Source organism: Cavia porcellus, unplaced genomic scaffold (genome assembly GCF_034190915.1).
Source record: "Cavia porcellus strain 051 isolate PalLab524CR breed Dunkin Hartley unplaced genomic scaffold, mCavPor4.1 scaffold_16, whole genome shotgun sequence".
Classification (NCBI taxonomy): Eukaryota; Metazoa; Chordata; class Mammalia; order Rodentia; family Caviidae; genus Cavia; species Cavia porcellus.
In genome coordinates, this window is record NW_026947499.1 from 44287589 (window position 1) to 44308842 (window position 21254).

Consider the following 21254-nt stretch of genomic DNA (forward strand, 5'->3'; position numbering starts at 1 on the left):
TAGTTATATGAAAACAGACATGGAGTAGACAAACAGGAGTAATCTACTGTCACCCTGGGACATTTGGCAGTGTCTGGAGACATTCCTGGTTGTCACAATGTGGGAAAAGGGTTTGGCTACTGGTACCCACTGGCAGAAGGCCAGGATACTGCTGAACATCCTATGGTGCACAGCACAACCTGCAAGGATTACCCACTTCAGAATGTCAAAGAGGCCCTGTAAAGAAACCCTGAAGTGACAGAACCAGCGTATGATCTTACCAGTTGAATTTGGCAAAGGGTGAGCAGTGCATGTGAGTATACCCTGGGATACAGACAGGTGGAAGTAAAGTGAGGGACTGTGTAAAGTAACAAGAGAAAGGACTGCTTCAAATAAGTGCTAAGGGATGGTGTCCTAGGTGGAGTGAGTTGGTGGTTACCAGATTAGGATGCTAGGAATTGAGAAGATACAGTTCAGGGAATGATAAGATCTAGGTTATTACCACGGCAGTGAGTAGCTAAGGAAGAAGATGAGATGTTTAGAGAAAATGGGTCACACATCTGAGAAACCAAAATGTTGGAAGGATTGTGGATGTGGATTTAGTCCCCAGGAACAATAATGTATTAGAGAAGGGAAGTTGTGGGAGTAAGCAGTTGTAATATTCAGTAAATTTAGAACTAAAAGAAAATGAGGTCCTGTGGTCAAGTCTGACAGTCAGGAGAAATCCTCTCCAAAATACATCTTTACAAATCCTTATTTACTGGTGTTCAAAAAATGTGATACTAAGTTAAGATTGTTATTGCAGTGGTGTGCTGGCAAATATGTAACAACTTAGCCAGGGTTATTTTTTTGCCAATTCCCATGGTGCAAATATTCCCACCATGACCAGTTTCCAGCTACTCATGTGACATCACTGAATGCAGAGCTGGAAAAAGATACACATAATCAAAAAAAAAAAAAAAAAAGATACACATAATCAGTTCTTATGACTGAACTTACTGGCCCATAAACTGTTTTACAATGCTACCAAATGAAGAGGAGAAAGGCATAGCTCTAATAAGTATATACGGCATCATCCCAGTTATGTTAATTATTAATAGGAAACATGCATAGGAAGGGTGTGCAAAAGATCTTATTTCCGGTCTACATGCTATGGTGATTTGAAGGTTTTAGGATTTTTTTTGTTGTTTTACAATTTTTTCTTTGGATAGAAGCATCTATAACATTATTAGTAGCATGACTGCATGTCAGTAACTACATTTAATACTTGTCATCTTTTTCATTAATTTGTATGTTACCCAAAGCAATTTAAGAGTAATTTCCTATGTGTTGTGCTGGATTTTTTAAATGAAGTTATCTTACTATATGAATGTTGAAAAGTAGAAAATTATCTGATAAATTATGTGATTCATAGTCATAAGACAAGGGATGCATTGTTTCCAGTTTTAAAAGGAAAAATGTCGAAACTCATGACTAAATACTTAAATGTTATTTCCTTGGAAACAGTTTTATGGTCTGCTTTAGTCTCATTGGAAGCATTTTTTTCTGTTTTTATATAGTCTTCATAGATTTTTTTAAATTTTTATTTATTTATTGGAGGGGGGATCAGGGATCAAACTCACACCTTGTGCTTGGCAGGCAGGTGCTATGCCACTGAGCTAAGTCCCCAATCCTTTCAATAGGTTTTTTAAAAAAAATTACAGAGTGAAATATACTTAATCTTTTCCCTGTTGTGTATTTGTTGTACAACTTGTTCTTCAATAGGAGGTCATACATGTAAGCAGTTAGGAGTGTGTCCACACAAGGGACCAAAAGTAAATATTTGTTGAATTTGAATAGATAATCTAGGCTGAGCATCTTGCCAGTACCCCAAGGAAACAAATGTATCAGATTTTTTGGTCTAAATAAGTATGCAAGTGTCTTCATGGATCTTTGAAATGTATTTAGTATTCCCAAAGTAGCTATATTAGTTTTTGTTTGTTTGATTTTTGGTTTTGATTTTGTTTTGTTTGAGACAAAGTCTCACTTTGTAGTTCAGGCTGGCCTTGAACTCATAGCAGTCCTCCTGGCTGAGCCTCTCAAGACTGGGATCACAGGCATGCACCACTATACCAATAGTAGCTGCATTAGTTTCAAAGCTACACTGCTTTTGATTTTCAAATAGAAGACACACTTTAAAATCAATTTCATGGAATGACATCTCTTAAAATACTTTTCTCCTCCACCCCAAAACAGCAAAGCCATCCCAAGAATCCGAATGACAAACACCGCAACAAAAAGTGCAAAGATCCCAAACCCCGGGTAAAGAAGTTAAAGTATCACCAGTACATTCCACCAGATCAGAAAGGTGAGAAGAACGAGCCACAGATGGACTCCAACTACGCTCGCCTGCTCCAGCAGCAGCAACTCTTCCTGCAGCTGCAGATCCTGAGCCAGCAGCAGCAGCACTACAACTACCAGGCCATCCTGCCTGCACCGACCAAGTATGAAAGGGTTAATGTGTGTCTCAAAGGGCTTATACTATGGTTTTTGTGAGGTGATCTGTCAGTGCTCGGTGGTTACTTTCCTTCTGTTGTTAACAAAGCTTCCCCAACAGTATTCGAAGTCAAGTAGTAGAAGATGGGCTGGCATTCCCATCTGGCTGTTATCCTCCCTCCTAAATAGGTTTGTGAGAAATGCCTTTTCACAATTATTCATCCAAAAAAGATCTGCTTATTCTATACTCAAATAATACTCATTGCTGCAAGAGAAGCCCAGATAGATTCAAAGACGAGAAATGGGCATAAAACCGAGAGTAGTCAAGAACTTTGTGGAATGCCAGCACATTTCCAATAGAAGGCTTGAGAAGCCCAGATGATGATAGGAGCCTGAATGCAGAGGGTAAGCAGTACCTGTGCATTAGGTAGTGAGAGAAACTGCCTGAGTGGAAAATGCTGTTGACTTTTGAAAAGAAGACAAAACAATTGAGCCAGTGTCTGCAGGGACTTGGAGTTGGGCAAAAAGAGGACTCAATGTAGACAATAGTGTATCTCAGAGGATGGTGGTGACATGGCAAAACTAAACTACTAGAAAGAACAGCAGGATACTGGAAGTGAAGGATAGTCTGAAAACAGACGTGAGAGGACAAGAAGACACTGATGATGAAACAGAAGGATCACAGAAGGTCTGGTGTACAACAACTGAAGAAAGAAGAGATTTCCAGAGTTTAAGCCCAGTCATGAGTGACCAGATGGAGTTCTGTCACTGAATTCATAACAAGATATCCATAACTGATTTTAGTTATGTAAGGAAAGAAATTTTGTAATACACGTACCCAACATGCTCTTTTTGAGGCTCACAGGTTCAGAAAGATCCTGTCCTTTTTCACTGTCCAGGAGAAAACAAGACCTGTAGCTAACACGAGAGCAGAACCCCTAGAAAAGATGAAAAAGCTCATTGTAAGGAAAAATTATTTTCTGATCACGCTGTTCAGTTTATGGCCAAATGATACATAGAAACTACTGCTGTTTCCTACTGGTACTCTGAGCCCTCCTCCATGGATATGCCCTGTTTTCTAGATGCAGCAATGGGTATAAATGCATGTAAAAGCTTCTCTGTGAAGAAATACCTCTTCATATATTGATGACTACCCATTTTTTGTATCTTAAGATGCAGATATCTTGAAGATTAAACCTTTTAGTAATTCAGACCTTGTGGTGATGTACTTACATAAACAGGGTATAAAGATAAGAGAAATAATTTTGTAGCATGTTATTATTTTAAGAGCAGGCAAGCGTTGAGTGTGCAGTTGACATTGGAAGTTTCCAGGGAAGACCACAGAAAGCTGGAACTGTGTTCAAGACAGTTGTCACTAATTCACAACTTCATCCAGGGCCTAGGCCAGACCCCACACTGCCACCTTCCCTGGTGCTGGTTACCAGTAATGAGAAGAGCCACGGTGGGAACTGAGTCTCATGATTATTTATGACTTAGGAGTCACCAACACATCCTTGACACTTTATATCACCATCATCCTCCCTCCAGGTCTAGGAAAAAATTAATATTATTGACCCTTTTCTGATAAGGAAACTGTCAAGCTGAAAATCCCATGGAGAAAGAATTAGGCTGTGTGGGGTTCATCCAGCTTTTTTAGGGAAAAAGGTACATCAGTTGAATTCCACTGGCCCTGCCTCTCCATAGAGGCTCGAGAGCCCTCTCCTCACTGCCCTCTCTTCAGTTTCTGTCTAGTCCACACACATTAGGAGGAAGATTCAGAAACAGAGGAAAGAACATATATTTTCTGTGGCAGAGGTGTATTATTTTACCATCTCAAGACTGAACATAAGACTGGCTAGTTTTCAAATCTTAAAAATCCAGACTTGTTTCCTTTTTTATCTATATCCAAATTCTATTACAGAAAAGAGACTCCTATAGTACCCATAGCAGTGGGTTAAAAAAACAAACCAAAAAAATCCCTATATTATGTGGCCTTTTGGTACCATAGAATAAGTAAGTGACTGGGCTGTGGTTAAACCCACCTTGGTCACACACTGAAAAATGGTAGAAGGCCATTCTATCCCTCAGAAATCCAGTCTCTCATCTGCAGACCAATCACACCTATAAGCTCCTTCTCCTTTTTTCTTCTGAATTTGGGAGGAAAATAAATTATTTGTGGTATTTTAAAAGTTTAACATTAAGTCATAGTCACAAGTAGAATGTTATAGAATCTCAACCAGAAGATACCATGAATAGGAGAATTAAATCATACGTCTCCGGGGGCAGTCACTCACAAGGGACTAAGAGGTAATTCTGTACAAACTCTGTTACTCTTATAAACACAAGCGTACATATAGTACCTAAACATATGCAATATATCTGTGACTTTGAACTGTGTGGGAAGGACAATTCAGAAAAAAATTGGCTAAGAAACTCTGTGGTGGGAGAGGGGCAATAATGAATGAAAACAGGTTGAAAAATACTGATTTAAAGAAAAAGTTTTCATAACTCAACATGAGATTCAGAAGTTGTATTTATGAAAGGAGAATAATAATATATCCTTGCATCCAAACTTCAAAACGTGTCACTTCCAAGATTAAGTATATAATGTAAGTAAAATTCAGGCATGTTTTTAAAGACCCCAAAAATAAACATGAAAGTTCACTGTCAGTAAAGGTGGTGTTGGCTTCAACTGCAAACCTGCTAAAACTCCTGGGAGGAAGTTCATCCAGTAGTGATTCTCACATAGGAATCCACTACCAGAAAATGTCACTGGAAGATCCCACGTGGAAGAAGTTGAGGGAGAGATCTGGATTTGACATGGAAAAGGGCTTTATAAAATGAAACACAGCACCTCACTTTGGAGCTTGACAACTAATGCACTAATTTCTTACAAATATACTTTTCAATTTGAAGTATAACTTAATACAGAAAAGTTTTTAAATGATAAGTGAAAACTGATGCCACAGTAAACACAGACCAGTACTTATGAGCCAACAAAGAAATGGAGTCTCGTTTTTCCAAAAAGTCCCCTCTCAGTATCTATCCTGATTTTCTGTCACCCATAGATCAGTGTTGTTTGGTTTTTAACTTTGGATATGTCAGTCTTACAAGATCTGTATCCATTATACCCTGATGGATACCTGAATTGCCTTCATATAGGGCTATTAGGAGTAATGCCATAAGTATTCTAATCTGTCTCTGGTATATATATTTTTTCATATCATGTCTACCTTGGAAAGGAATTGATAGGTCATAGGATGGACACATTTTTTTCTTCAGTACTATTAAACAGTCATCTCATACAACTATCCCAAATCACATCTCTTCCAGCAATGACAACAGTTCTGGTTGTCCCAAATACTTGGTAGTGTCAGAATTAGAGCAATTCTGTTAAATAGCTAAGTTAGTTTGGGATGTGTTTTTACATTTTCCTCATTCTTTTTCATTTTCCTCATACCTAATGAGGTTAAACATTTGTTTACATATTAATTGATGATTTGGATATACTTTTTGTTATTCCTCACCCCATTTTTCCATTAGTTTTTAATTTTCTTTCCCTTACTGATTAGTAAGACTTTCTTATATTTTCTAGATAGGAGGCCTTTTTCCGAATGTGTATCAATACCTTGTCCTATTTTGTGGCTTGATTTTTTTCACTGTCTTTAAAATATTCCTTTAGTGATTTTGAATCCTGATTAAGAAATTTTGCTCTTGCAAAGGCCATGAAAATATTATCTTGTTTTCTTATAAAAGGTTATTGTTTTCATAATTCATAAGTTTTGAGAATGATGTAAGATAGGGCCATTTTTTTCTGTATAAATATCTAGCACCATTGATTAAAAGGACCATTTTCTCTCCACTGTTTGAATTATCACCTTCTGATAATTGCATAACTACATGTTAATACTGGGATGTGGTTCTTCCAAGCTGCTTCCTTCTGCAAGGATATCATGGCCATTTTTGGTCCTTTGCGTTTCCATATAAAGCATACAATCACCTTCCAACTTTCCACCAGACCAGCAAACAAACCCTTCAGAGAGTTTTATCAGGACTTAGCTTACCTGACGTCTTTACAAACTGAGTCTTCCAAACTATAATCATAGTCTCTTCCTAAGCTAAACAAACTTAAGAAAAACAACATCAGATCTCAAAATTATTTCATTATAAACTAATTCTCTTTTTCTTTTGAAGAAATGACAAAAATAACAGCAGTGGAAATTCATCTTTGAGCAGTGCCACGCCCAACACACCAAGACAGAATACATCTGTTCCTGTAAGAAAGCCAGGACCTCTGCCTTCTAGCTTGGATGACTTAAAGGTGATAATTCCAAGTAGAGATATTCATCTATAAGTACCACAAAAATGTAATAAACAAAAGTCAGGTTTATTAGATGTATGTGGTTTTCAATAGACATTCAACTTTAGCAATATGATAGCCTTTGCGGAAGTACTTTCTTTTTACTTTCGTTCTTTCTTTCAAAATGACTGGTAGTGACTCTCAGTTACTTTCAGGCACCTTGTACAAGCAACAGAGTAAAGACCACCTACACTAATTTTTATTATAGTATATGATCATTAGTGGTTGTTCAGTTTCTTACTGTGTCTTAATTAAACTTTATGGTATGGAAAAAACATAGTATGTGCAAGACTTGGTACTGAGTAGTTTCATGCATCTACTGTTGCTCCCCTATGATGTACAGGGACTACTGTTTAATGTCAATTTGCCAGAAAGTTTTAAACCAAGAAATCTGATCTGTTTGCATCTCCAGGTATCAGAACTGAAGACAGAACTGAAGTTGAGGGGTCTGCCAGTGTCAGGCACCAAACCAGACCTTATTGAACGTCTGAAACCCTACCAGGAGGTGAACAACAGCAGTCTTCCCCCTGGAAGTATTGTGGCAGTGTCATCGTCAGCCATCGTCACCAGTAACCCAGAAGTCACCAAGGCATTGCCTGTTACAACACTACATAATGCCGTCACTAGCTCAGTCTCCACTTTCAAGGCAGAATTGCCAACTGCTGTTCCTGGCAGTGCAGCCCATGTTGAAAATCTTCATTCCCCTCTGCCAATCTCACCGTCACCCTCTGAACAGTCTAGTCTCAGTACTGATGACACGACCGTGGCAGACACCTTCACTGAGATCATGACTATGATGTCCCCCTCACAGTTCTTGTGCTCATCTCCCCTAAGAGCGGTAAACCATGAAGATAGCTTGAGTCCCACCAGCAGCACTCTGTCAAACCTAGAATTAGATGCCGCTGAGAAAGATCGCAAACTTCAGGAAAAGGAGAAGCAGATTGAAGAGCTAAAGAGGAAACTGGAACAAGAGCAGAAGCTGGTGGAGGTTCTGAAGATGCAACTTGAAGTTGAAAAACGAGGGCAGCAGCAACAGCGGCCACCTGAACCCCAACCCAGCACTGCTGCTCATTCTGTCAGCACGTCAGACCAGAAACATAGTGGTACTGGCTCCTCCGTCAAGGACGAAGCCTCACTGTCTGACTGCTCCAGCTCCCGGCAGCCCATTCTGGCAGCCAGCCACTCTGTAGGCCAGCCCATCTCTGCCAGTGCCCAGACCCTTGTTGCCAAAAAGGCCATAGTCATCAAACAAGAGGTCCCTGTGGCCCAGGCGGAACAGCAGAGTGTAGTCTCACAGTTTTATGTGAGCTCCCAAGGACAGCCACCCACTGTTGTTGCTCAGCCCCAGGCTTTGCTCACGACGCAGACTGCTCAGCTGCTGCTTCCAGTGTCTATCCAGGGCTCCAGTGTCACCTCAGTGCAACTCCCAGTAGGCAACCTCAAACTGCAGGTGGGAAGTGTTTCTCACTTTGCCTTATAGCCTGTGTTATAGTCGTCCCCTGAACTTTTTCATAATTGCATCTACTATAGGATTCACAGTTGTACAAAATCTGTGTTCATATGGAATGGATATCCAAAAAAAATGAGCTAGGTGTAGTGGCACACACTTGTAATCCTGGATACTCAAGAAGAAGTTGAGTCAGGATAATCACCACTTTGAGGCCAAAGTGGACAATTTGGTGAGATCTTGTCTCAAAAATTTTAAAAAGGGTTGGAAACATAGCTCAGTAGTAGAGCAGTTGCCTTGCATGTGATTGACTCTTGATGTTCAAGTCCCAGATCCCCTCACCAAAATAAATAGCACTATTTTTTTTTTTTTTTTTTTTTTTGGTCTTTTTCCTTTTTATCGGTACCAGGGCTCGAACTCACGACTGCCTGCTTGCAAGGCAGGCACTTATGCTGCTGAGCTAAATCCCTAGCCCCCAATAGCACTATTTTTATATTTAAAAAAAAAAAAAAAAAAAACAGGCACTTTTCTGTTTCTTTCCTTCTTTCCCTTCAGTGCACACAATTTCATGTGTGTAGACACTTGAAAGCAGTGCCATTGTCATAATGACAATAGCAGCTGCTGTTGAGCACTTCTTATGTGGAAGGCATAGCCTCCAGAACTTTCTGCTTGCTTCACATCACCCTGCCTTCCCCAGAAAATCCAAATGATATAGCCCATTCCTGGAACTGACACCGAGAAAGATTTAGTAAGTCCTTCAAGGACAGAGTTGACTTTAAACCCAGGTCTTACTCCAGAGAGTTTGCTCTTTAGTCTGTTTTTACATTCTGTCTCCCAAATTTAGTTTTTGGAAGACACCATTATTGTGGAAATATCTGAACTAAAGAAATTATGACCACAGTTTAAGAAGTGCAAGTTGAAAGAGAAAAAATACAAGAGAGCATGAAGTTCTGTTTTGTCTACATAACCTCACTGACCTTAAGTTCTTATGGAGTGCAGTTATGGTAGGTTTTAACCAAATGTGGATCACTAAACAAGAAACCATTTGGACCAGTGTTTTTCAATCTGATTTTCTAAATTCTTGTAACAGCTAAGAGAAATCATCTTATAATCCTGGGGTAGGAAGCCATGACCTGAAGCTCTTGACAAGTGCAAAAAAATCTAACTACCTTTTTTAATCTGTAAAGCACCTGTAAAGTTGAAAGTTTGTTCTGTATCTTTTAAAAAATGCTTTTAGTCCAAATTTTACATTAGAGTTTGTGTTTTAGTAATATAAAGTACATCATATCCTGGGCCTGTGTGTATCCAGCATGTTATTGGCTGTCCCCAGAGAATATACAATACAGGTCAAAAGCAGGAATTCGGGCAGTTGGACCACACAGATTTCCTGGTTGCTGTTAAATGTATTACCGTATCTAACCTATTATATACAGAGTCATTGTATACTCTTACTTAGTTTTCAGCTTTCCTAAATGTTTCAGATGAAAATCTTAGCCATGTAAGGAATAGATGAGGTTGATGAGTGGGTATTGAATACTGTTATTTAAATAGGAACACAAAGTTCTGGTGTTCTGTTGCACAATAGATTGACTATACTGACAGATATGTATTACACCTTTCAAAAAGATAAAGGATTTGGAATATTTTTACCAAAAGTAGTAATAGGGGCTAGGAGTGTATAATTCATGGGTAGAGTACTTGCCTAGCATGTGTGAGACCCTGGCTTCCATCCCTAGCAGCACATTTCCCCCCAAAGAAGTTTGAGGCTATAAGTATGTTTAACATGATTTGAATATTTTAGATTATATACATGTATCAAAACATCACATTAATTTGGAATCCTTTAATATTTTTAGTCTTGTTTTATGTACCAGTTAAAATTTTAAACTTTTTAGCAAAGAATTGCAAAGGTTTAGACTTACACAGATGACCCGAAGTATATATCTGTAAGCATGGTCTCAAGTCATTCTAGATGACTGACACTTTACCATTTATTTTACACTGAGACTCTGGATTCCAGCGCTGCTTCCGACAGTTCCATTGACTTCTGTTTCCCTCCTAGACACCACCGCACGCAGGAATCCAGCCTCAGCCCCAGATTGCAGCTGCTACACCAGTGCCAGCCGCAACCACAGCCACAGCCGCAGCCACAGCCTTGCCCTCAGGCCTGGCTCCCACTGCACCTCAGAAACAAGATGCTTTCCCACAGGGTGGTGTGCTCAGTCAGCCTCAGCAAGTCAGAAAGGTCAGTGAGTGCTCTTGAGGACAGACCGTGACTGTCAGCTGCTCACACAGTCCCTAGGCATCTTCCCAAGAGCTTGTATTTGGGGAAGCCTCTGTTGTCTATTTTCTGTAATCCACCTGCAATAGAAAGCCCTATGTCAGATACCATTTGTGTGGGGTTGAGAAGGAGTTCTTTGGTACTAAAGACTTACCAAACTTAATAGGGAATCCTCTTTTTATTGTTCAAAAGCATATTTTTTACCCTGCATCTATTGAATTTACTGAGTTTTAAAATAAATTCTCAATTAAATATACTATTCCCTGGAAAAAGTATTTCTGACATTGCTGAACTAAATGAGATTTTTATCTCTATGTTTGTGAGAGCTTGTGGTCAAGAGGCAGGTTTTATCATGGCAGTGCACCACCTCTGCCATCCATGGCCTCATGCAGCATTCATTTCCTCCAAGCATTCCTTTCCTTATCTTTCAAATAAAGGTATTGCTGTAGAACTCACTATTCATGTGTTTCCTACCTCAAATTCTGACATTAGTCCCTAAGTTAATAAAATTCTGTATATCCAGTAGGGGGAGCTATGTGCATATCTCTGCCAGAAAAAAATCTTAAGACCTCAAAAACAGGTGTTCCTATTTTAAACCTTGAGAACTACTAGTCCCAGAGTTTTCATCTTAAAACATAAAAGAATCTAGTAATTAGGTGCACCTGTCTCTGTGCCTCAGGATAGTCTAAACTGTGGGTTAAGACGCAGGGTTAGACAGCAGCAACTGCATTAGCACATGTGCCCTCATTCAGAACTCCCTGTCCCTCCAGTGCAGTTCAAAAGGAATCACAGTTGTATATTACAGAGTTTGAGAACAGCCCAGTTTAATAAATGTTCCTTGATTTAGGGAGGAGAGAACAACAACATATAGACAGGATAAGTAAGGGCTTAGTCCCTAAGTCTCAAAATACTAGAATTAGGAATCATGACTTCCAGCATTTGTGTGTGTATATATGTATATTTGGGACGGGGGTTGGACTCATGACCTCACACTCACCAAGCAGGTGTTTATGCCACTGGGCTAAAGCCCTGGCCCAAGAAAAAAATTTTTTAACAAATATAAGGAAATTTCAGATTTTTCAAATAGGAACATACTTATAGAACTCATCCACAGAGGTAGTACTTTTTTTTTTTTTTTTTTTTTTTTGTGGCTCTTTGAGATAGTGTCTCCCTATGCAGTTCATGCTTCCCTTGAGCTCAGCTTGTAGCACATGCTGGTCTCAAACATTCAGCAATCCTCCTGCCTCAGGCTCCCAAGTGCTGGGGTTATAGGCGTGCACCACCACACTTAGCCCTAGAGGTAGTACTTATTAGAAACATACATGATAAAAATATAGGGACTATCAATCATGTAAAATTTATTTTCTCTGGCTTGGTTTTTTGGAGATGTTTGCTATATATTTCAGGTTGACCTTGAACTTACTGCATTACACGCACATACCACAACACTCATCCTGTGAAACACAATACTGTATTAGCAGTATGGTCTTATATTTATGAAAAAGGCCCCAAAACTTTGGGCTCTTGATGGAGCTATACAAAACATTCTAGCATTCCACAAAATTTCTTCTCATCTCTGTCTTATAGAAAACAGCTCCTCAGGCAGATGAAGGCAAGAGAGCTAATGAGTGTGGTAGGAGCTGGAGCAGGGTTGTGATGCTGGGGACAGTGAGTACTTGGATTAGGTTAGCCAAGAGCAGAGCCCCAGCTGTTAAGGGTTTCTAGGAGATGGAAAAAGCAGTTAGTTACCTATTGGCACCATTAGTGTGAGTATAAGGAAAAAAACTGAAACAATACCAAAAACTGCTATTCTTCCCAAGGTGGGTATTGGGAGGAAAGAAGAAAGCTCAGTGTGTATCATACTAAGTTTGACATATCCAGAAGGATGATGTGGATTTAGATTTGGCATTGGGAGCAAGGCTGGAGGTAGAGGGGTAGGCTGGAAGATTATTAGCTTATCCTAACTGTTAAAGCCATGAGAATAGAGAAGGTCATCTTAGTAAGAAATGTCACTGACATTTAGGAGGAAAATAATTAGCAAACACTCCACTAGAGTGCCATCTGCACAGCCACTCAAGATAAGTCACTGGGTAAAGGAGCCACTTGTTCTCAAAATACAGGGGTGGACAAGCCAGACCCAGCCCACCACCTGCTTTTGTAATTTATTGGTGCACAGCCACCCCCATTTATCCGGATTGTCTTTGCTGCAGAGGTGAGTGTTTCCAAGAGGGATTACATGGGCCACAAACCTTAAATTCAGCACTGTACACCCCTTTACAGAATTTTGCCGAGTCCTGATGTAACATACAGCTTCTTCATTAAAAGGAGCAAAAGAAGACATTGATAGAGAAATACTTATTCTTCACAGGTTTGCACAAGCTCAGCACCAAATCCAGTTCTTCCGTATCCAAGACAATCTGCTCCAGCAGTGCAGCAGCCCTTTATTGCTAAGACCTCCAGCAGCAGTCTTCAGTCCAGAACTACCCCACTCCCTTCCCTGCAAAATGGACCCAACAGTCACAGCAAGGTACGTCTATGTGCCCACAGTCCCCACAGTGCTCACTGGGTGCAGGGTGCTTTCCGCTGGGAGTGACAGTATCAATATTGATGGGGGATGTAGTTAAAAATGCAGTGGTGGCAGCTTGTCAAGAGGAGCTCAGCTGTAGTTGTAGTGCAAATGAACTCTCCACAGAGGGTCAGCCACAATTGCTTAAGGAAGCTGTTTGTGAGGTCCATGCTTTAGTCCTTGTGGGAAAGACAGCAGAATTGAGTCCTATCTTAACAGGCTGCAGTGGGCCCATTGCAAAGAGCTAACACATGGTCCTTCTTTGTGTATGACAGACTAGCTCACCTCCACCACCCCAGCAGTTTGTTGTCCAGCACTCTCTCTTTGGGACCCCAGTCACCAAGACGAAAGACCCACCCCGCTATGAGGAAGCCATCAAGCAGACACGCAGTGTACAGCCATCTCTTCCAGAGGTAAGTTAGGGCAGAGGCAGTGGTTCATAAGGCTTATGTTTCAGGTATCGTCTGCAAATTTTAACCAGTGTTAATACTGACACACTTGTCTAAAAGTGACTTGCCTAAGTAGGAACACAAAGATAATGGCTAGGAGCTTTATATTTTAACAGGTTATTCAACACTGAAATGTCATTTATTATTAAAAAATAATAATAATAATAATCCCAGACAGCTTGCCATAGCAGTATAACCTGTAGTTATTACTTATTCAGAAATTCAGGGTTTGGATTTAACTTTTCATTTGGGTCAAGGGGGTCAGTCATGTTAGAGCAGATTAATTATTCCAGGGCGTGAGTTTGGTTGAGGTCCCTCACTTCTTTTATTTTTAATTTATTTTATGTAGTAAAAATACAACAGAACAAGATAAAACAAAGCCAATTGAGACAATGTAGTGACATTGGTAGAGAACTTCAAAGCAGGATACTGGGATAGTAGTAATAGGTACTATAGTAATCTCACTATCTTCACAATAGTTGTCCAGTCAATTAGGTATAGCGAAATCAAACCAATAACAGACCATTGTAAAACCAATTAAAGGAGAATATTGAATAGAGCATAACAATCATTACAAAACATAACAGTGAAAATAACCTTTGCCTTGAAACAGAACATAGAGGGGCTGGGGATTTAGCTCAGCGGCATAAGCGCCTGCCTTGCAAGCAGGCAGTCGTGAGTTTGATCCCTGGTACTGATAAAAATGAAAAAGACAAAAAAAGAAAGAAAGAAACAGAACATAGAAGGAAATCCCCCTTATTTGCTATATTGCATATAGTCATCCTCCCAAGAGATGCTCAGAACTCTGTCCCCAGTTGCTAGCGGGGGGGGGGGGGGGGTGTTTGATTCTCAGCCCGCACGCCAGTAGGCTCACAGGAACAGCTGACTGGTTCTCCTCCCAGCCAGCGCCAGGGGCACTTACCAAGAGGGTGGGCAGATTGCTTTCTTGTGCAGCCATCCAAGTCCCAACATGGCTGGGTCTCGGGTAGCCACTTCATGTCCCTCATTTCTAAAGCTACCTTTTGGCATTCATCAAGAGTGAACTGATCCTCTTCTGTCTGCCTGACAGTGAAGAATGCCCAGTCCTTAAGACCCCTTGATCTTACCTCATCTCTTCTGGTCCCTGCAGCCCACACAGATGACTGCATAGATTGGGCAAGTGCATTTTGGAGTGACAGATCTGTGGTTCTCCAGGCTTCACCTCTCCCAATGTTCACCCATGACCATGGCTTTGAACTAGGTGCATACCCCTCTTCTAGGCTTTCCTTATTTCACTGAGAAAATGAGAGTAGCTGCAGCATTCCCAATGCATGCAAGAAGTTAACAGTTCCTATTTATTAAAGCATCTGGCCCATAGTAAGTACCCGACAATAGCAGAAACTTGTCATTTATTCCCTAAACACTCCTCCTAGTCTCCTTGCCTCTCTAAAACTTTGCAAAGCTTAAAATTTAAACTTACTTTCAAGAAGGGTTAAACATAACAGCAAGGCACAGTATATCTAAGACTGGGTATTACAGCAAATAGGATCAGCATGGTTGTGCCAACTTGTAAATATATGCAGTAGGTCATGCTACACCTAAGGTAGGTCAGAGCCAGGGACTCAGCTTTTTACAGCAAGCACAGACAAGCCAACCCCCTCAAGTGGGGAGTACACATAGCCACATGGTGATTGCCTGGACCTCTATGGGAGCCTAAGTGTGCATTAGTAAAAACTGTGGCACCTAGGACAGCGTGCAGTTTAGCAGCCTCACAAAGTATACACAACTACGCTCAGGGCCAGATTAAATTGCTTGAGGAAGCCTTTACTATGGATGCCTCTTAATACTCACTTAGTACTGGGGAAGACAGATTTTGCAGTCATAAAATATTTCCATAGTTCCTACTTCAACAGGAACTTTTATCTATGAGGGGAAAGCCAAATTTCCAGAAATAAGTTTAAATATCTGCAATAAGAATTGACACAAATGGTGCTTCCATGGTCCATCTGTCCTCTTCATAGGGGAGCAGGAATGAATTACCAAGCACTTAACTATAGATTTTACAAAAATAAAAGACGGCAGACATCCTTCCAAACCTGATTCTCACATGTTTATTAGTATTCTCACAGGTTTATTAGTATTGCTGTCTTGATTCAGATTTTTTAAAAAGACTCTTCTTTAACCTAACACAGTCAGTTGGAATCCCTTGTATCTGCATGTTTATGAGGGAAACAAGTTCTACATTGTTTTGTGATTTCAGATGAGCACCTATGTGTACTACAGAGTAAGTCCCCGGCTTACAAACATTTGAATTGTGTACTTTCACATATACGTATAGATACCACATTACATAGCTGTGGACAAATCCTGGAAGTAGCTCACGTCTCTGCTGGACATTGTCACAGTTGTGCTGCTGTGTGCTCACTGTACAGTGCAACAGTGTGCAGCAGTGCAGTGCTCAGTCAGAGCACAAGATGTTCAGAAGTGAGTGGAAAAGCAGTGGTGATGTGGAGAGGACTGCGAGGAAGCACAAAGCAGTAACCATGGGAAAAAGTGAAAATAATTTGAGAGATTGGACCAAGGTGAAAAGATGGTAGGCACTGCTTATTCTTACAACATGAATCACTCAACCATTGATACAATTCTAAAGAACAAGGGCAAAATCGTGGAACATGTGAAGTCTGCTGTGCCATAACTCAGTTTGTCAGACTTGAAAAAATTGACTTGGGAAAAAATCTGGCTTACGAATGTTCTTCTGAAATAGAACTTCTTTGTAAGTCAAGGCCTTTTTATACTTTATATGCCACTGTATGTATGCCCAACTCTAGAATTCTGAGGTTTTTTTAAATATATGTTCTCAGACTTCTAATTCTACTAATTCCTAAATTAAGGCAATAATGATCCCTTCATTCACTGGTTCATCTCACAGATGAAAGCTTAAGAAAGCAACTATATAAAGGCAGTCAAGAGTGAATAGAAGCAACCATATTCTAACAAGGAATCTATATTCACTCAGAAGGAAAATTATGTGACACAAGTTTCCTCTTTTTACTGATTGTACTCTGTTGTCAAGTTAAGTGGCAAAGACACTGGTTGCAAAACTGTAAACTTTATAGCCTAGAAGGTGAGGACCAAGTCAAGAGCAGGGAAAGAGCCAGAGAAGAGAAGCCCAGATTCTGTCTCTCTACATGTCTGAACTGACCCCTAAGCTGTACAAACAGGAATAGACTCACTGTAGTTCAGTTGAAAACAAAAGATCTAAATTGAGATTCAGACATCTATCCAAGAAACATTTTTAAGTTAAAGTCCAACCAAGTGGATAGCTTGCAAAATAACCCACTGATCTGAGAAAAAAAATAAAAGAATCCAAATTCTCCACAATTTTACAACTATAACATCCATTCATATAATGCAACATAAAAAGAATCAGGAAATGTCACCTGCCCTCAAAGAAAGAGCCAGTTAACTAAGATGAGACTAACCCAGATCTGAAAGCAGCTACTATAACAATCCACTGATGAAGTGAGCAAAATATGCTCATAATGAATGAAAATACAAGGAACCTTAACAGATGTAGAAGTTACTTTTAAGGCTCCATAACTTTGTATCGAGATGAAAGAAAGAATGAACTTAGTAGATAGATACCAGAAGAAAAAAGTGAATTTGAAGACAGATCCCTAGAATTTATCTAATCTGATGAAAAAAAAAAAAAGTAAACAGACCCAGAGCTGTTTTATAGTATCAAACTATAATAAAGGCTGAGGAGAAATCCTTGAAAGAGGGAATGAAGCAGGTAAGTTATTTGAAAAACTAATGGCCAGATTTTTCATAAATTTGTAGTTGTAAGATGTTGGATATCTAAATAGAAGACCTAGTCACATTACACTCAAATTATTGAAAGTATCAAGAGAAAAGCAGCACATTATACACCAAACAAACAACTGATTAACGTCAACTTTCCCTCAAAAAATACAGAAATCAGAAAAAAATGTAATGAATTTAAAGTTCTTAGTGGGGAGGCTGGGGATTTAGCTCAGCGGCATAAGCGCCTCCCTTATAAGCAGGCAGTTGTGAGTTCGATCCCTGGTATTGATAAAAAGGAAAAAGACAAATAAATAAATAAATAAATAAATAAATAAATAAAGTTCTTAGTAGGGAAAAGGCGGGCAGGACTGTGTCACCCAGAATTTTGTTTGACCTGAAAATATCCTTTAAGAGTGAAAGTAAACTCAAAATAATTTGATTTTTAAAAAACTGTCTTGCGTTTATAATGGGGTATATACAATATTTAAAGTAAGAGAAAAAGGGAGAGGACAGAAAATAAATGGGTCTGTATGATTATGAGATGCCAATTTTTTAGGCAATGGTACATTAAGTAGCCCACAACAGTATGTATTTTATATTTACAATAACAATGAATACAACATAGTATAGCTTCAAAAGAACCATAGAAAAATTAAATTGGAATACCAAAAACAAATCAGGTATGGTAGTACATGCCTGTAATTCTAGTACTTGGGAGACTGAACCAGAAGAATCAGTGCAAATTTAAGGCCATCCTGAACTACATAGTAAGATTCTAACTCAAAAAAACAAAGTAAATAAGTACCAAAAACAAATTTTTAAGAACAGAAAAGAAAAAAACAGGGCAACAAAGAACAAATAGGCTAGTAATAAAATAAAATGATAGACCCAAATTAACCTGCATTGTAATTACAATGAACACTAGTGGAGTAAACAATCCTATGAAAATGCGTAAGCTGGCAGAATGGATAAAAAGTCAGGCTCTGGGCCGGGAATTTAGCTCAGTGGCATAGGCTCAACTGTATGTAGTATGATATTTTTAAGATGGTTCTACAAAGTGTTTGATATTTGTCCTTGGGTTGGATTTAGTGATTCATGTCTAAGGAACAGAAAAGGCAGAAGGGATGATGTCTGACTTCAAAGATTAGGTTATAACAGGTTTGGCCTTCCTCTCCTTTGGTTTGCTGGCTCTGGAAAACCATGTGAACTCTCCAGCAGCCATGTGGAGAAGCAGAAAGGACATGAGGCCTCCTATCAATAGGCATTACAGCTTGCCACCCAAGAGAGTAAGCCACCTTTTTAGGAGTGTCACATCTTCAGCCAACTTATCCTAGCCAGTATGTGGACTGCAGCTTCAGTACCAAAAGCCTGAACCACCCATCTAAACCTTTCCTAAACTCCTGACCCACAGAAATATGACTGATTCCACCATAATCCTTAATGCAGCAGTAGATAACTAAATGCATGTAATTCTAAGAGCCATATTTTAAATATAAAGACATGATTTGAAAGTAAATGGTCAAAAAAGATATGACATGCAAACAGTAAGCTTAAAAAAATTACATTTGGCAAAAGACTTTGACAGTTCACCAAGGAAAATAAATGGATGGAAAATAAGCACATGAAAAACAACTGTTAAACCATCATTAGCCATCAGAGAAATGCAAGTTAAAACTACACTGTGAGGGGCTGGGGATTTAGCTCAGCGGCATAAGCGCCTGCCTTGCAAGCAGGCAGTCGTGAGTTCGATCCCCAGTACCGATAAAAACGAAAAAGACAAAAAAAAGAAAACTACACTGTGATATCACTACATACTTTCTGAAATGTAAAAAGTGAATGCATGAAATGGTGAGAACACAGAGTAACTAGAAATCTCACACTGCTGGTAGGCACATAAAATGGTACAATCTCTATGGACAACGATTTGACCACTTCTTAGAAAGGTAAATGTATACCTGCTCTGTGATCCAGTCATTCCACTCCTGGTTACCCATTAGAAAACATATGCCTGCATGAAGACTTGCACACAATTTTCAGAGTAACTTTGTGATAGCCCAAAATTAGAAACCCAAAATTTTTATGGAAAGTGAATGATTAAACTCACTGAAAATTTTCCATACAATGAAAAACTACTAGGCCTTAAAAAGGATAAACTATTCCTAAAGTATATGCTACAATGTGGCTTAATCTTAATATACTGATTAAAACAAGCCAGTTCCCCTCCACATCAAATAATTATACATTGCATGAATCCATTTTATAAAACTAACCTGTAGTGAAAGAAAGCAGATCATTGAGGGGTTCCAGGAGGTGAGCATTATAAAAGAGCATGGGGAAGCTTCAGTAGGCGACAGATGTACTATCTTGAGTTTTATTGATGGTTTCATGAGATTGTACATGTCAAAACATTACATTGGGTAATATACATTAAGTGCAGTTTACTATATGTCAGGTAAATCTCTAAGCTGAGAAAATATATATACTATAATGTGGTCATCTTTAGACATACAAATTTTTACCAAAATGCAAATAAATAAAGATACTTTTAAAGTATTAGCAGCCTCTCAAAATTCAGCAATAAAAAATAGGGAAAGTGTAGGAATCAGCTGAGCTAATTTCTTGCTCAGCACTTAGTTGACTTAACCAGCTATGACACTTCTGTAAATAACTTCTCAATGACTTCAGTGTTTTCTAAATTATCAAATGATAAATTAGAATATTCTGTGTTTGTATGAAAGATACTTGTTTTTTTCTTTGCTATAGATTTCCAATGCACATAGTCAGCAGATGGATGATCTCTTCGATATCCTCATAAAGAGTGGAGGTAGGTCACAGGTCATTTCAGCCCCCATGGCAAGTATTCTTTTAATACAAGTCTGTAACAGTTTTGTTTGGTTTTGGTTTTGGTTTTGGTTGAGACATGGATTCTTTGTATAGGGCAAGCTGGGCTCAAACTCATGGCAGTTAGTCCTCTTTCCTCAGCCTCCCAAGTGCTGGGATTATAGGTGTGTGCCACCATGCATAGCTCCGTTAAGTTTTTTCCTAGAACTCAAAGCTTATCTTTAGATATTAAGAAACATCTAATTCAAATAACTTACTATTTTAAAATTTGTTAGCTGGACATGGTGGTTCACTTGCAAGACTGATACAGGAGGACTGTCATGAGTTTGAGGCCAACATGAACTAATAGCAAGGCCCTGTCTTAAAAAACATGTTAAACTTAGGCCATTAAAAGAACTGACTATAAATGGAGAAAAAGTCATTGATTAAGCTTCAAGCAGTAATATGTTAGATTTATCCATAGACGTATGCCTGCTAAAAAGAACCCTCTTCAAGCAACAAAGTAAAGCCAGATTTGCCTTTCATTCATTGTTGGAAATGAGACTATTCCAATCCAACTTTAATTGTGTAATAGTCCAGTTGGACTGTATTGCTTTAATAAAATTCAAAGGCATGATAAAGCACTTTCTACATATAATAAGAAATCTTAGACTTACAATATATGGTCTTACAAAGAAATATTAACTACAAAATCAATTATATCTCTGCCGTATCTTACATGTCTTAAGAAACAAGTATTAAAATCAGCATTTCCAAAAATTCAAAGAGTAAGAATGTAGCTCAATTGTACAGAACTTGCTAGTATGTATGAAGCTGTTGGCTCAGTTATTAGCACTACATACACACCAAAAAAGAAGAAAAAAACAATGTAATTTATTAAAGAATATTTAAATTACCTTGATGAAAAAAGTCTATTTGAATTTTAAGTAGTAAGAGTGAAAAGTTCTTCAATTAAGGCAAGTGTTTGATATTGAAGTAGATGTTCTTCCAAAACATTTGATGTAACGGAAAACTCTTGGTATTTGACTAGATCTTCATTTACAAATGTTGTAGTATTTTTTGCTGAGTTCAAG

At 38.9% G+C, this 21254-nt stretch overlaps 1 protein-coding gene across 5 annotated transcripts in view; it reads left to right on the forward strand.

The window, feature by feature from the left end:
• Positions 1–21254, forward strand: part of Mrtfb (myocardin related transcription factor B) — a 215363-nt gene that overhangs the window by 187440 nt on the left and 6669 nt on the right. For all 5 annotated transcript variants that reach the window (XM_063226567.1, XM_063226566.1, XM_063226569.1 and 2 more), the window contains 7 exons: positions 2215–2462; positions 6649–6775; positions 7227–8264; positions 10324–10506; positions 12911–13069; positions 13384–13521; positions 20104–20164. In XM_063226567.1, coding sequence (XP_063082637.1) covers positions 2215–2462; positions 6649–6775; positions 7227–8264; positions 10324–10506; positions 12911–13069; positions 13384–13521; positions 20104–20164 — 1954 coding nt within the window. The remainder of the gene's footprint in view (positions 1–2214; positions 2463–6648; positions 6776–7226; positions 8265–10323; positions 10507–12910; positions 13070–13383; positions 13522–20103; positions 20165–21254) is intronic.